The 13,352-nt window shown below is 40.9% G+C and overlaps 1 protein-coding gene across 1 annotated transcript in view; it reads right to left on the bottom strand.

Moving 5' to 3' along the window:
- ets1 (v-ets avian erythroblastosis virus E26 oncogene homolog 1) overlaps positions 1-13,021 on the bottom strand; it is a 118,122-nt gene extending 105,101 nt beyond the window's left edge. Inside the window, exons 1-2 of the mRNA XM_034168008.1 lie at positions 12,897-13,021; positions 9,632-9,730 (exon numbers count right to left, since the gene is read on the bottom strand). Of these exons, the coding sequence (XP_034023899.1) occupies positions 9,632-9,703 (72 nt within the window). The 5' untranslated portion in view covers positions 9,704-9,730; positions 12,897-13,021. The remainder of the gene's footprint in view (positions 1-9,631; positions 9,731-12,896) is intronic.
- Positions 13,022-13,352: the final 331 nt, after the last annotated feature.

Genomic DNA, 13,352 nt, shown 5'->3' with positions numbered 1-13,352 from the left:
GGTTACAAGTACATTAGACAGAAGACAAGTCAATTAGTGTCCAGTGCATAACAGCTGCCAGTCAGTATATGATTGGTTTATATGACCAATAACTCAGGGAGGCCATGAGGCTCTTTAGGAAGTGTGGGAAACTGCTATTTCCTATCAGTGAGGCAGACATGGAAGGAGCCACATGGATGATTTATGGTAGTGCTGTAGAAACAGGGACTGCAAACAGCCCATCTTCAAACTCGTCATTTCACTGTGTTTTAAAACAAATCATGCTCTTTGTGTGACTTGTATGGATGTAGCTGTCTGCATCATGTACCAAAAAATGACCCCCAGACTATGGAAAATACTTTTTTCTCTATTTTTTTACAATAGTGGTTGAGGTGGGCAGGTTCAGGTCCAGGTGATGCCATGACATTAAAAGATTAATTAATGACAAGAAGCCATGAACTGGCAACTCCCACAATCAGTTCTGGGTGAAATTCTGCACTGGATAACCTAATGATGAATACAGTATCTAAATTGGTAAAATAATGCACTGTTGATCTGGTCCAAAAAATGTTTTGGCATCTACAGGTAGAATGTTAAAGTCAGCCCCCTACCTCAGAGGTCAAAAGCCAAAGCAGAGAGGTATATAGGGGGTGTCTCGAAGCGAATAGTAGGGCGTTGACTCAAGTAATTTAGTCTGTATGAACCAACATATGACTTTGAACTCATTCACCCTGTGACCTAATTAATATGCAAATCAGATTAGTGTTGCTTTGGGGATCTGTGGGGATCAGCCATGTGCCAAGTTTTATGAGTTTGGATGCAAGGGCCTTTTAGATATAGTGGAAAATGTTTGGACAGATGGACATACTTACGGTGTACTTCACTACATCCCCCAATGATGCTTAATTTGTAAGATGGGAAAAATAAGGTGCAATAACTTCAATTTCTGGCATTACAACATCATTAAGTGTTTGGGGAGGTGTCACCTCCCTGTCATCCCTGTTTTGTTCTCCCATCCCAAACATACAGTGACATGAAACAGTCTGAGACTCATTGGTCTTTTACAAATTTGAATATTTTAGGACAGCTTGTACTCCATTCTGATCACATTTTCATCCCTGCCCTGCACCGACTGCATACACTGTACATACAAAGGTCAGTGCAGTGTGCGCAGTCTTCCTTAATCCACGCAAGACTGGTACAGTGCGCTTCATACACAATAATGGAAGAGATTCACCATGACAATGTGAATATAGTTTGATGATATTCACATTCCTGTCAAAACTGGCCTGTTAACCCCCAAAACGTGAATCAGTTGCAGATCAGTCTTGCAAAACGTGAATATCATTCATGACACAACCCCAATTCCAATTAAGTTGGGACGTTGCGTGAAATGTAAATAAAAACAGAATACAATGATTTGCAAATCCTCTTCAACCTATATTCAACTGAATACACCACAAAGACAAGATATTTAATGTTCAAACTGATAGACTGTTTTGTTTTTGTGCAAATATATCTGCTCATTTTGAAATGGATGCCTGCAACACATTTAAAAAAAGCTGGGACAGGGGCAAGAAAAGACTGGGAAAGTTGATGAATGCTCAAAGAACACCTTTTTGGAAGATTCCACGGGTGAACAGGTTAATTGGAAACAGGTGAGTGTCATGATTGGGAATAAAGGGAGCATCCTCAAAAGGCTCAGCCATTCACAGGCAAAGATGGGGCAAGGATCACCACTTTGTGAACAACTGCATGAAAAAATAGTCCAACAGTCTAAGAACAATGTTTCTCAACATTCAACTGCAAGGAATTTAGGGATTCCATCATCTACAGTCCATAATATAATCAGAAGATTCAGAGAATCTGGAGAACATTCTACATGTAAACGGCAAGGCCGACAACCAACACTGAACGCCAGTGACCTTCGATCCCCCAGGCAGCTCTGCATTAAAAACAAACAACATTGTGTAAAGGATCTTACCGCGTGGGCTCAGGAACACTTCAAAAAACCATTGTCAGTTAACACAGGTCATTGCTACATCTACTAGTGCAAGTTAAAACTCTACCATACAAAGTGAAAGCCATATGTCAACAACATCCAGAAACACCACCGCCTTCTCTGGGCCCGAGCTCATTTGAAACGGACACACGCAAAGTAGAAAAGTGTGCTGTGGTCTGATGAGTCCACATTCAAATTGTTTTTGTAAATCACGGATGTCGTATCCTCTGAACAAAAGAGGAAAAAGACCATCCATATTGTTACCATTGCAAAGTTCAAAATCCAGCATCTCTGATGGTATGGGGGTATGTTAGTGCCCATGGCATGGGCAACTTACACGTCTGTGATGGCACCATCAATGCTGAAAGGTACATCCAGGTTTGGAGCAACACATGCTGCCATCCAAGCAACGTCTTTTTCAGGAACATCCCTGCTTATTTCAGCAAGACAATGCCAAGCCACATTCTGCACGTGTTACAACAGCGTGGCTTCGTAGTAAAAGAGTGCGGGTACTGGACTGGCCTGTAGTCCAGACCTGTCGCCCATTGAAAATGTGTGGCGCATTATGAAGCGCAAAATATGACAACAGACACCCCGGACTGTTGAACAACTGAAGTCGTACATCAAGCAAGAATGGGAAAGAAATCCACCTACAAAGCTTCAATAATTAGTGTCCTCAGTTGAGTGTTGTTAGAAGGAAAGTTGATGTAACACAGTGGTAAACTACAGCCGGTGAGTTGGGGAGGTGATCCGAGCAGCTCTCCCTTCTGGTGTCAAATACCCGGTCCCGCTGGGTGTGTCTAGCTCCAGGGACATTATCAGTTGAGGAGTTTGACCTGGACGGTCCACCTGTCAAACTCACAGAGGACAGAAACATCCCCCTCCGGTAAACGGCTCAATAATATGAAGAGAGACATTGTCGTGACATAAATTCAGGTGTAGTGACACAAAATTTACTGCACACATCATTGGTCTCCTGCTGGTTTTACTACAGCACTCAGTTTGGAAAAATGTTATTGTGAAAAACTTTGGAGAATTTTTTATTGTTTAATTCTTCAATAGTGTCAATGTTATACTGTATAGTGACACAAACCTTTCTGCACATATCAGTGGTCTCTTGCTGGTTATACGAGGTCTATTAGAAAAGTATCCAACCTTATTATTTAAAAAAAAAAACATATGGATTTGAATCACGTCTGATTGCGTCAGACAAGCTTGAACCCTCGTGCGCATGTGTGAGTTTTTTCATGCCTGTCGGTTGCGTCATTCGCCTGTGAGCAGGCTTTGAGTGAGGTGTGGTCCACCCTCTCGGCGGATTTTTATTGCGAATAAATGTCTGAACGATTTGGAGCTTTGCTGCATCAATTTTTTCCAGAAACTGTGAGAGACCTCCAGGTGGACACCGTTCGAAAAATTAATATGGCTTTCAGGGACGATTTTATGGGGATTAAACAGATTACGGAGTGTTACTGCCGCTTTAAGGACTGCCCACAACTGCTGAGAGCACGGCGCGCTCCCAGCCCCCTTCGACAGGCTCAAACCCTGCTGAAACAACCAGATCATTTCCAACGTGAAGGCTTTGTTGATCCGGGACCTCATCTGACTTTCACAAAAAGGCAGAAGAAGTGGACATCAGCACTTTTTCGGTACATTCCACCGTTACAGGAGTTTTTTTCATGGAAAGAAAAGCGGAGGGACGCGCCACGGAGCCGTTCATTACGCGGAACAAAACCACCTCGATGTTGGTCTCACAGGACGGCTTTCAGGTGGATTTCAGACGGATTCCGGTTGCTTTCCAGTCGTGTGAATATCCGATTGTGATTGTGCATGAGCTGGACATGCCAGAACATGTCCCATGAGGCTTCATCACGGCGTTGTTTTGCACCGAGCGGCTGCTCCGCGACGCGCAGAACTCCTCCGCACGTCTGTCTTAATGTGCCAAAAAAGTGCTGATGTCCACGTCTTTTCACAATTCCTGTGCTAGTCAGATGACATACCGGATCAAGACAGCGTCCAGTTTAAAAATGAACGGCACATTTCACTGTTACAGGAGTTTTTGTCATGGAAAGAGAAGCGGCTCTACCGTGTGTTGCGGTGCAGCTGCTCGGCGCAAAGCAACGCCGTGATGAAGCCTCACGGGACATGCTCTGGCATGTCCAGCTCATGCATAATCACAATCGGATATTCACACGACTGAAAAGCAACCGGAATCCATCTGAAATCCACCTGAAAGCCGTCCTGTGAGACCAACACCGAGGTGGTTTTGTCCCGCGTAATGAACAGCTCCGTGGCATGTCCCTCCGCTTTTCTTTCCATGAAAAAAACTCCTGTAACGGTGGAATGTACCAAAAAAGTGCTGATGTCCACATCTTCTACCTTTTTGTGAAAGTCAGACGAGGTCCCGGATCAACAAAGCTTTCACGTTGGAAATGATCCGGTTGTTCCAGCGGGGTGTCAGCCTGTCGATGGGGGCTGGGAGTGCGCCGCAATCTCAGGAGTTGTGGGCAGTCCTTAAAGCGGTAGTAACACTCCGTAATCTGTTTAATCCCCATAAAATTGTCCCTGAAAGCCATATTAATTTTTCGAACGGTGTCCACCTAGAGGTCTCTCACAGTTTCTGGAAAAAAATTGATGCAGTAAAGCTTCAAATCGTTCAGACATTTATTCGCAATAAAAATCCGCCGAGAGGGGTGGACCACACCTCACTCAAAGCCTGCTCACAGGTGAACGACGCAACCGACAGGCATGAAAAAACTCATGCATGCGCACGAGGGTTCAAGCTTGTCTGACGCAATCACACGTGATTCAAATCCATATGGTTTTTTAAAAAAATAATAAGGTCGTATACTTTTCTAATAGACCTCGTACTACAGCACTCAGTTTTGAAAAATGTGCAAAAATTGAATTTTAGTGATTTTTATCATTAAAATAAGTCATAAAATGAGTAATTCACTAAAATTCAATTTTTGCACATTTTTCCAAACTGAGTGCTGTAGTATAACCAGCAGGAGACCAATGATATGTGCAATGAATTTATTGAATATTTTTGTGGTGTCTTGTTTTTGCACTTTGTAAACGGTCCCTAAGCTTCCATTTCTCTGCCATTTGCTTTTTCAGATCTATATTATTTTTCCAGCTCAGAGGACAGCTCATATGAATAAAAATAAGATTGTAGCTCATTGTCTACCTTCCAGAGGTTAGAAACTAGTGTTGTTTGTTTCTCTACAATATTTCTCGTAAGATTATTGAGCCATTTACTGGACGGGGAGGTTTCTGTCCTCTCTGAGTTTGACAGGTGGACTGTCCTAGTCAAACCCCTCACCTGACATTGTCCCCGGAGCGGGATACACCCAGTGGGGGCACTTGACACCAGAAGCGAGAGCTGCTCAAATCACCTCCTGACCTTACCGGCTATAGTGACCCCCCCATCCCGCCAATAAATAAATAAATAAAAATCATTTTTGCGGTGATAGAGTTTGCAATCAAGATTTCCTGCAGTAATTGATCCATAAACTGAAATCCATAAACTACTTAAATTGAAAAATATATATATTATGAATGATATTCATGTTTGTGAGACTCACGTTCACATTTTGGGAGATATTTTTCAGTATTCACGGTTTGCAATTAACAGTTTGTGGATCATTCATGATTTGCAGCTGATTCACGTTTTGGGGATTAACAGGTCTGAATCTGAATATTCTACTGATTTTAGACACAGATTTGATGTGTTAAGGTGCCTTGAATTTGATCCATGCATTGATATGCAATCTGTCGAACACCTCTAATCGCTTCCGGAATCACAGAGGAATTTTCTACAGCTGCAGCTTTTTTCCTCTCTCTCTCGTGCAGTTCATGATGTGGAGAACATATTTGGAATATTCTAAAAGGTGATAGTCTAGAAGAAACTGCTCTATCCTCTGCAGGCAAAGGAGAACTGGTCACAGAAAAGAAAAAAAAACTCATTTATTTTGACCCTATACTAATACACTGGCAATAGCACCCAAGTCATCCAGAGGCATTCAGTTTTAACTTATGGTTAAAATTTTAACCAAGCTAATTTCAGACAAGTTATTTAAATTAACGTCACGTCTGAAATTTTATAAAGTGAAAATATCAGATATATGTTTTAGTAATGCACTAATTTTTAAGGTTTTAATGTGGACATGCAGCTGTGCCCAGTGCATTATGGGTATTCACGACAGAAGAAATGCGTTTGAGATGCTCCGATCAGGCTCCACACGGACAACAGCATTAAACTCTTTGTATATTGTGCCTAAAACCCTCGTGAATATATTCTCTGGGTTTATAGATGTTGTTATTGTGTTTGTTTTATGTAAAAATGCCAGAAGCCCAGGTTGCTTCTCAAAGCCGAAAAGTATGTTCAGTTGTGATTCAGGCCATGTGATATAACCGGCATCAAAATGCATAGAACACTGCCATCTACTGGCAACCGGTTATATCACAGTGTTGTCAACCGCAGGATTTTAAAATTATTTGTAGGTTTCCAAAACCTGAGACCACACACGTGGAGATAAAAAAAAAAACATAGATCTGACAGGTTTAGTTGTAGTGTGTGGTATCAGCCACACAGTAAAAACAACACACACAAACACATTTCACACACAAACATTCCCAGGGCAGACACCTCACTTTATGATTGATTGCATGATATGATTGATTGATCACATTTAGCTCCTCACGTCCTTCTGAGCAGATCAGAGTGCTCTTACAAACCACACACGGCAGGAATATCTGATAAGATTATATTTAGCTTCATCACGATTGTTGGGGCATCCTTAAGCTTGTCGGAAAGGGAAGATCTCGTCCGATATCGGCCTAATTATCTTGCCATGTGAACTAGGCTTGATGTTATGACGCCTCACAGAGCGAATGATTGATGCGTTGACACCACACCACACGTTTTCACTATTATTTGATTTCTTTGTGCAACTGACATTGTTATTTAAGCATTCAAAAGCCGATTCCTATCGCCACACAACTCCAGCAACCACACACGAGAAAGTTTTTTGACAGTTCTTGTTACTGAAAGAAACCTTGTCTCCCTAACCGGATAGAGTTGTGATGTCATCACATGTGCGCTTAGGCGCTGTGTAGCGGGATCTTGAAAATTTCTTTCTTTTTTATACAAATGAAAAAAATGACATATTTTGCAAAAGCACATTTGTTTGTAAACACTAACACGTTACATTGATTCACTTGTGTTAGTTTTTACATAGAATGAATGAATCAACCAATCAGTATGAGCAGAGGCTTAGTTACCCATAATCCCCTTTGGGCATCTGTGTGTTAATGTTCAAATCTTCAGAATTAGTGCATTATTTTAAAATTAACAGATATGTGTTATATATCAAATCAAATCAAATCAAATCAATTTTATTTATATAGCGCCAAATCACAACAAACAGTTGCCCCAAGGCGCTTTATATTGTAAGGCAAAGCCATACAATAATTACGGAAAAACCCCAACGGTCAAAACGACCCCCTGTGAGCAAGCACTTGGCGACAGTGGGAAGGAAAAACTCCCTTTTAACAGGAAGAAACCTCCAGCAGAACCAGGCTCAGGGAGGGGCAGTCTTCTGCTGGGACTGGTTGGGGCTGAGGGAGAGAACCAGGAAAAAGCTGGTTCTCAGGAACCAGTAAGTATATCACTCTGTACATTTTAAGAGTTTACATTATTGTAGTTATTCTATCCGGAATAATTTTATTTTTAAAGCAAAACCATAATTCAAACCTGCTTTCCATTTCAAGACCTCTGTCTCATCGCTTAACCACTGCATCCTGTCAGAATAAATGATGTTTTCCTACAGCAGGGGGCAGAGCACACAAAGACATAAGCGCTGGGTCATTGGTTGTGTTTGGGCTTGTGATCGCCTTCGATTAGAAGCTTTGGCGGTGTTTAAACTCAAAATCAGCTTCTTAGTAGCTGAATGCGTATTTGAGGTTGAAAGGTATCGGTTATCTGTAGCTTCCGATACGTTTTTAGGCGTTTTTAGGCAATTTATTGGTTTAGCGTTAAAAAAAGATAACTTTTCTATTAGCTGATTACCAGTTATCAAAGCTAACTTTTTGGTTAGCTGTGCCCACCACTGCTTATGAGTATCTGTAAAATTATATTTATAATAGATTTAACATTTTGTCTTAATTGTTCAGATGAGCTGTGCTGTTATGTGTTGCAGTGACGCAATGACTCGCACTCACATTCAGTGTTTTTGAATTATTTGTGCAATGTTCACGTGAAATTCACATAATTAATGCATGCGAGAGAATTTGAACATTTCAAAATTTTCTTTGCAGACTCTTTGCAGTTCATAACGTTTAATGGTTTACAACAAGTTTACAATTGGTTTACTCTGTGGCACTGCAGATTGCATATCAGTGCGTGGATCAAATTCATACAAGTGTCAAGGCGTCTTTTGACTGTCAGGGGAGTGAGACCTTTCGACTACCATATGCACAGTGACTCCTGCTGGTCTCCGTCACACCATGTCTTGCATTTCAGTAAAAAGCCACATGATAATTGGCTGCAAAAGTGAGTCACTCCCCATGGACCCCAATATGAAAAAAAAAACACACAAAACATCAGTTTAAGTTATTTCAAGAACAGAATTTTTGAATAACTTGTTTTAATTATTTTAATTATTATTATGTTTTCATTATTACAGTCCGTTTGGAAGACCTCTGGGTGCCCTTGTGTCACATATGAATAAATGATGAGCACTAATGTGTAAAAATGGGTGGGGAAAAAAAACATGTTTTTCTTGATAATTCATGTAATTTCAAAGGGATAAAGCTACAGGAGTGACCCCATGCTGCCCTTTGACTGTATCTGCCCCAGTACACAGTACTCTCATTTTCAAAGGCAAGCCCCGCCACCTGAGTCAATTAAGATAGAGGCTGCTAAAGCCTTCCATGTTTTCTAACAGAGTGGGGCGGGGTTCCTATTTGCATGTAACCTCAGTCTCTTATCCTAATGTGCTGGTGCTCTGCATACAAATTGATGCATTTATTTTGCTGCTACTTGGCTCGGCTTTCACCCTTCAAACGCTCACCTGACAGGAATCCCAATGTTCCCAGGTACCTCTGTCTCCGGCTGGATTGAGCTCTTTCATTTGCAAAGCGTTAAGAGCCTTGATTCTTGCAAACACACAGCTGCAAAGCACTGTGGGTGGCTTGGCTGACAAAAGTGTTATTCAGTAGGGATGGCCTGACTCTAATTTGATTGGTTAGCAGCAAGGTCAGCAGCCTGCAGGTCTCAATATTTAAGATATTACTCCCTAAGCAGAAGTGTGTATTGGTACAAGGCGAGTTGTGCAACATGGGTGAGTTCATGACAGCGATTTCACAGCTTTACCCAACATTCAAATATCTGTTGTTCAACAGCTCTGTTTCCTAACTATTGTTGAAATCATTGAGAACAGCATGAACTATGGGTGCAATACCACAGTGAGGTGACACATTCCACACATTTACATGCATGTGAACGCTACTCGTGCACTCACACAAACGTCTGTGCTACTGTGTGGCAGAGCCGCTAACAAACAGCCATTCCCCATCACACTGCTGAGTGGCAGTGTGGTAGGCAGAAAACAGGCTTAGCATGGAGGTAATTTATGACAGGGGTCTTACCACTGAGCCCAGACGGTCAAAGGAGTGAAGGGCCGCGTAGGAAGAAACTGGATCCATGTAGTAACTCATCATGGATGGTGTGAACAGCAGACGCTGGGCCTGCCAAAGGAATCAACATGCAAAGAGAAGAGGAAGATTGAGGCAACACATTTATCACATGTTGTTAAGCAGTAGGGCATGCTGGGGTATTGTTCCCAGCACCATGCAGCCGTCTGTCTGTCAGTGTGTGAGCACAATAACTTGAAGAGTTTAGATCCCAACTGGCACCACATTTGGTGAAATTATCGAGATCTAGCCAAGAACAAAGTGATTTAATTTTGAGAAAAATCAGTTCCAAGTCAAAGTCACAGGTCAAGGTCAAGGTTTTGGCACAACGCTTAAAATATTTATGGGAGAATATCTGAAATATCTATAAGAATTAGTCAAAGATAATGTTACTATTAAACACTAACAGGAAATCATATCTCACCTTTCCAATGGACACATAATATTCCACCTTGCATTTCCTTGAAAGGTCAAACTAAAGGTCATAACTGTGGAAGAGTTGGGAGCCCATATGGATAAAAATGGTGAGAGGGTTGTGTGTTTGTCAAAGATAAAGTTGTTTGACTGCTTGTAGATATGCATATGGTTACTATTACCCCTCAAGCGACCGACTGGGGTCATGTATGACCTCGGGCATATATTTTTTGTGCACCATTTTTCTCATTTTAATCAGATAAAAGTTACCTACCACGAATTTGTCAATCTATTTGTTATGCATTTGTTCATAGAATTTTGCAAGGATCAGTTGGTCCATGTGGTAAATATAATCCAAACTTGTGCAGGATCACTTATGTGTGAGATGTTCGACATTATAGCTTCAGATGGTATTGTAATTTGCCAGCTCTGATCATTAGGGGAGGTGATGGTCTTGTGGTTAAGTGTTGGGCTTGAGACCAGAGAATCCTCGGTTCAGATCCCAGCCTGACCAGAAAATCACTAAGGGCCCTTGGGCAAGGTCATTAATCCCCTAGTTGCTCCCGGTGTGTAGTGAGCACCTTGTATGGCAGCACTCTCACATCAGGGTGAATGTGAGGCATTACTGTAAAGCGCTTTGAGTGTCTGATGCAGATGGAAAAGCGCTATATAAATGCAGTCCATTTATTATAATTTGCTGTTTTGCAAGGAAGCGTGGCCAACAGATCTAGAATAGCAAGATTTACAGCTGCGCAAGCATTGAGACTGATTCTTGATGCCCACAGTGAGGATGAAAAGGATGTTGGACAAATATATTAGAGAGTGAAATAAATATGAAGAACCCTAAAACAATCATTTATATATAAGAATTCCAATGTAAAGTCAAAGGGACCATATATAACTCCACTCAATCATATTAGTCGCTAAAATAGCTTGATCGCTTGAGGGTTAGATACCAACATGAAGCCAGATCACCATGATCTTTGACCCTCAGTGTCCCTGAAAGGCCAAACTCAAAGCCAAACTCAAACAGTTTGGCATTGAAGGAAATCATCATCCAAAAGTATCCATCACTTCTTTAAAGATCCTCGTTCTTCTCAGCTTGCCGTAGCTAGGGGTGGATTTCAGGTTTAAAACCCTCTTAAAATAGAGACACAAGACTTTTTTGATACTTTGAACCAAATGAATGTTTTGCTTTGAAACACTCAAAACTAACTGCAACAACTGCTTCAGAAAATGATTCACCATTTTCTTAAAACACAAAAAAACCACAACAGCATTCAGTTAAACAATTGGTTCAGCAAAGGATTCACTGTTTATAAAATTTCAAAATGATAAACAAAACCAACTGCTTCTGAAAATAACTCACTTTTTCAAATGCTGACTAACACGTCTGTTAGAAAATGACTGTTTCAAAATACTTTCAGCTATTGATAGGGCTTTACTGAGTGGACAGCTGGGGTTTCTTCATTCAGAAAATGATTTAGTAATTCAAAATTCATGAAAAATGACACAATTAGGCTCTTCTGAGATTCCCATTTCTCTCAATAAGGAGGCAAAAATGACTGACTGCTTACCAGAACTTGGGAAAAGAACTTCAGTTTAGTGATGTGGTACATCTTCTTCACTATACGTGGGAAATGAATGAAGCTCATCAGTCATCCCGATTTAACTTGTCCATGATCGATAGGACACCCCAAATAGTAGTGTTGCACTGCCAATTGGTAGCATTTTTGTACCTCTATTAGAACTCACCGAGTGATCGCCGAAGAGCCAAACTGTTTCACAAAGGGATTCACAATTTGAAAGCAAACAAAGCACAAAATGAAACGGTTATTGCTTCAGAAAATGACTTGCTATTTCAAAACACTTGAGACACTGAATAACTGTTTCGGAAAGAGATTCAGTGTTTTGAAAAGCTCAAAACAATACCATACGGAATGGACAAACCCCCTCCCCAAGAATTCATGGCTACACCCTTGCCTCCTCCTGTCATCTCCCAAACCTCTTTCCCCCGCCAATTCTCCTCCTTCTTCCTCCACACTGCTCCTATCACTTCACATAGCTTTACTTGGAGAAAAAGCGAGCAGCAGCTGAGATGAAAGATGACATTAGAGGAGGAATAGTGCACACGGACAGCGTGGCACTCCTGTCTTTGTGGCATTCATATGTAAAGCAACTTGGCATGCAGCTGGCGGCAGCTGTTACCAGACTGAGTGAAGATGCTCCAGTGCTCAATGCCTGCAGATGTTCACCATACACCTCAAAAGAAAAAAACATTCAGATGCTCTTTTTGGGGGGGAGGGGGGCGCACAGAAAAGCAATGTGCAGATCAATCCAGCTGTTTTTTTTTTCTTTTTAAAATGTGATTAATTAGTTGGAACTAATAGAAAAAGTATGTGCAGCTGCCATGTGTTCTCTCAAGCAATTTACATGAGATATTATAATACTTATATATAATAAAACAAAAAGAAAGACAATCCAACCTGCTGAAGATTTTTTTGTTCATAATAATAATAATAATAATAATAATAAATATACAAAGCAGTTCAACCTAATAATAATAATAATAATAACGATATTAATAATAATAATAATAATAATAATAATAATAATAATAAATATACAAAGCAGTTCAACCTAATAATAATAATAATAATAATAATAATGATAATGATAATAATACTATATAAACAATATTAACAATAATAGCCTGACAAAAATAAATAAATAAATAAATAACACCTGAAAGTTGAACTTTTAGCGTTGTTGTCCTGTGGTTTAAAAGCAGCCACTTTGCACTTACCGGCCGCGCTGCGGGAACTTTGCTGTGGAGTGGAGGCGCAGCAGTGACAGCTGAACGTGGACTGCACAGATGCTGTACCTGCAGCCAGTCCCACAAAGGAAGGAATATTCCGCGCACTTTTAGTCCCTCCCTCACTACAACGATCCTCTCTCCGAATCCGAGTTTTCTTCTCCTGAGCCTTTCATGTCACGTTAAGATCGCGTCACACAGGTGTAAAAGGAGCGCGTGCTGCCCAGCTTTGATGTGACCTCGTGGTTATCTCACTTTTCCCTTTAAACAGAATGTTTGATCAATGCCCATCTTAAAATAAAAGTCCTGTTCGTGTCCTGTTTTAGAAGCCAGCTCTACATTGTTTTGATTGTTTTTCTGTTTTGCGTCAGTGCTGAAACACAAAGGATCCGTTTTTGTTTATTATTCCTCTCATAGACAAACAGAGTATGTCACTCAGGAAACAGA

The sequence above is a fragment of the Thalassophryne amazonica genome, chromosome 4 (genome assembly GCF_902500255.1).
Source record: "Thalassophryne amazonica chromosome 4, fThaAma1.1, whole genome shotgun sequence".
Classification (NCBI taxonomy): domain Eukaryota; kingdom Metazoa; phylum Chordata; class Actinopteri; order Batrachoidiformes; family Batrachoididae; genus Thalassophryne; species Thalassophryne amazonica.
The sequence above is the reverse complement of the archived record's forward strand: the minus strand, read 5'-3'. Positions and strand labels throughout refer to the sequence as shown.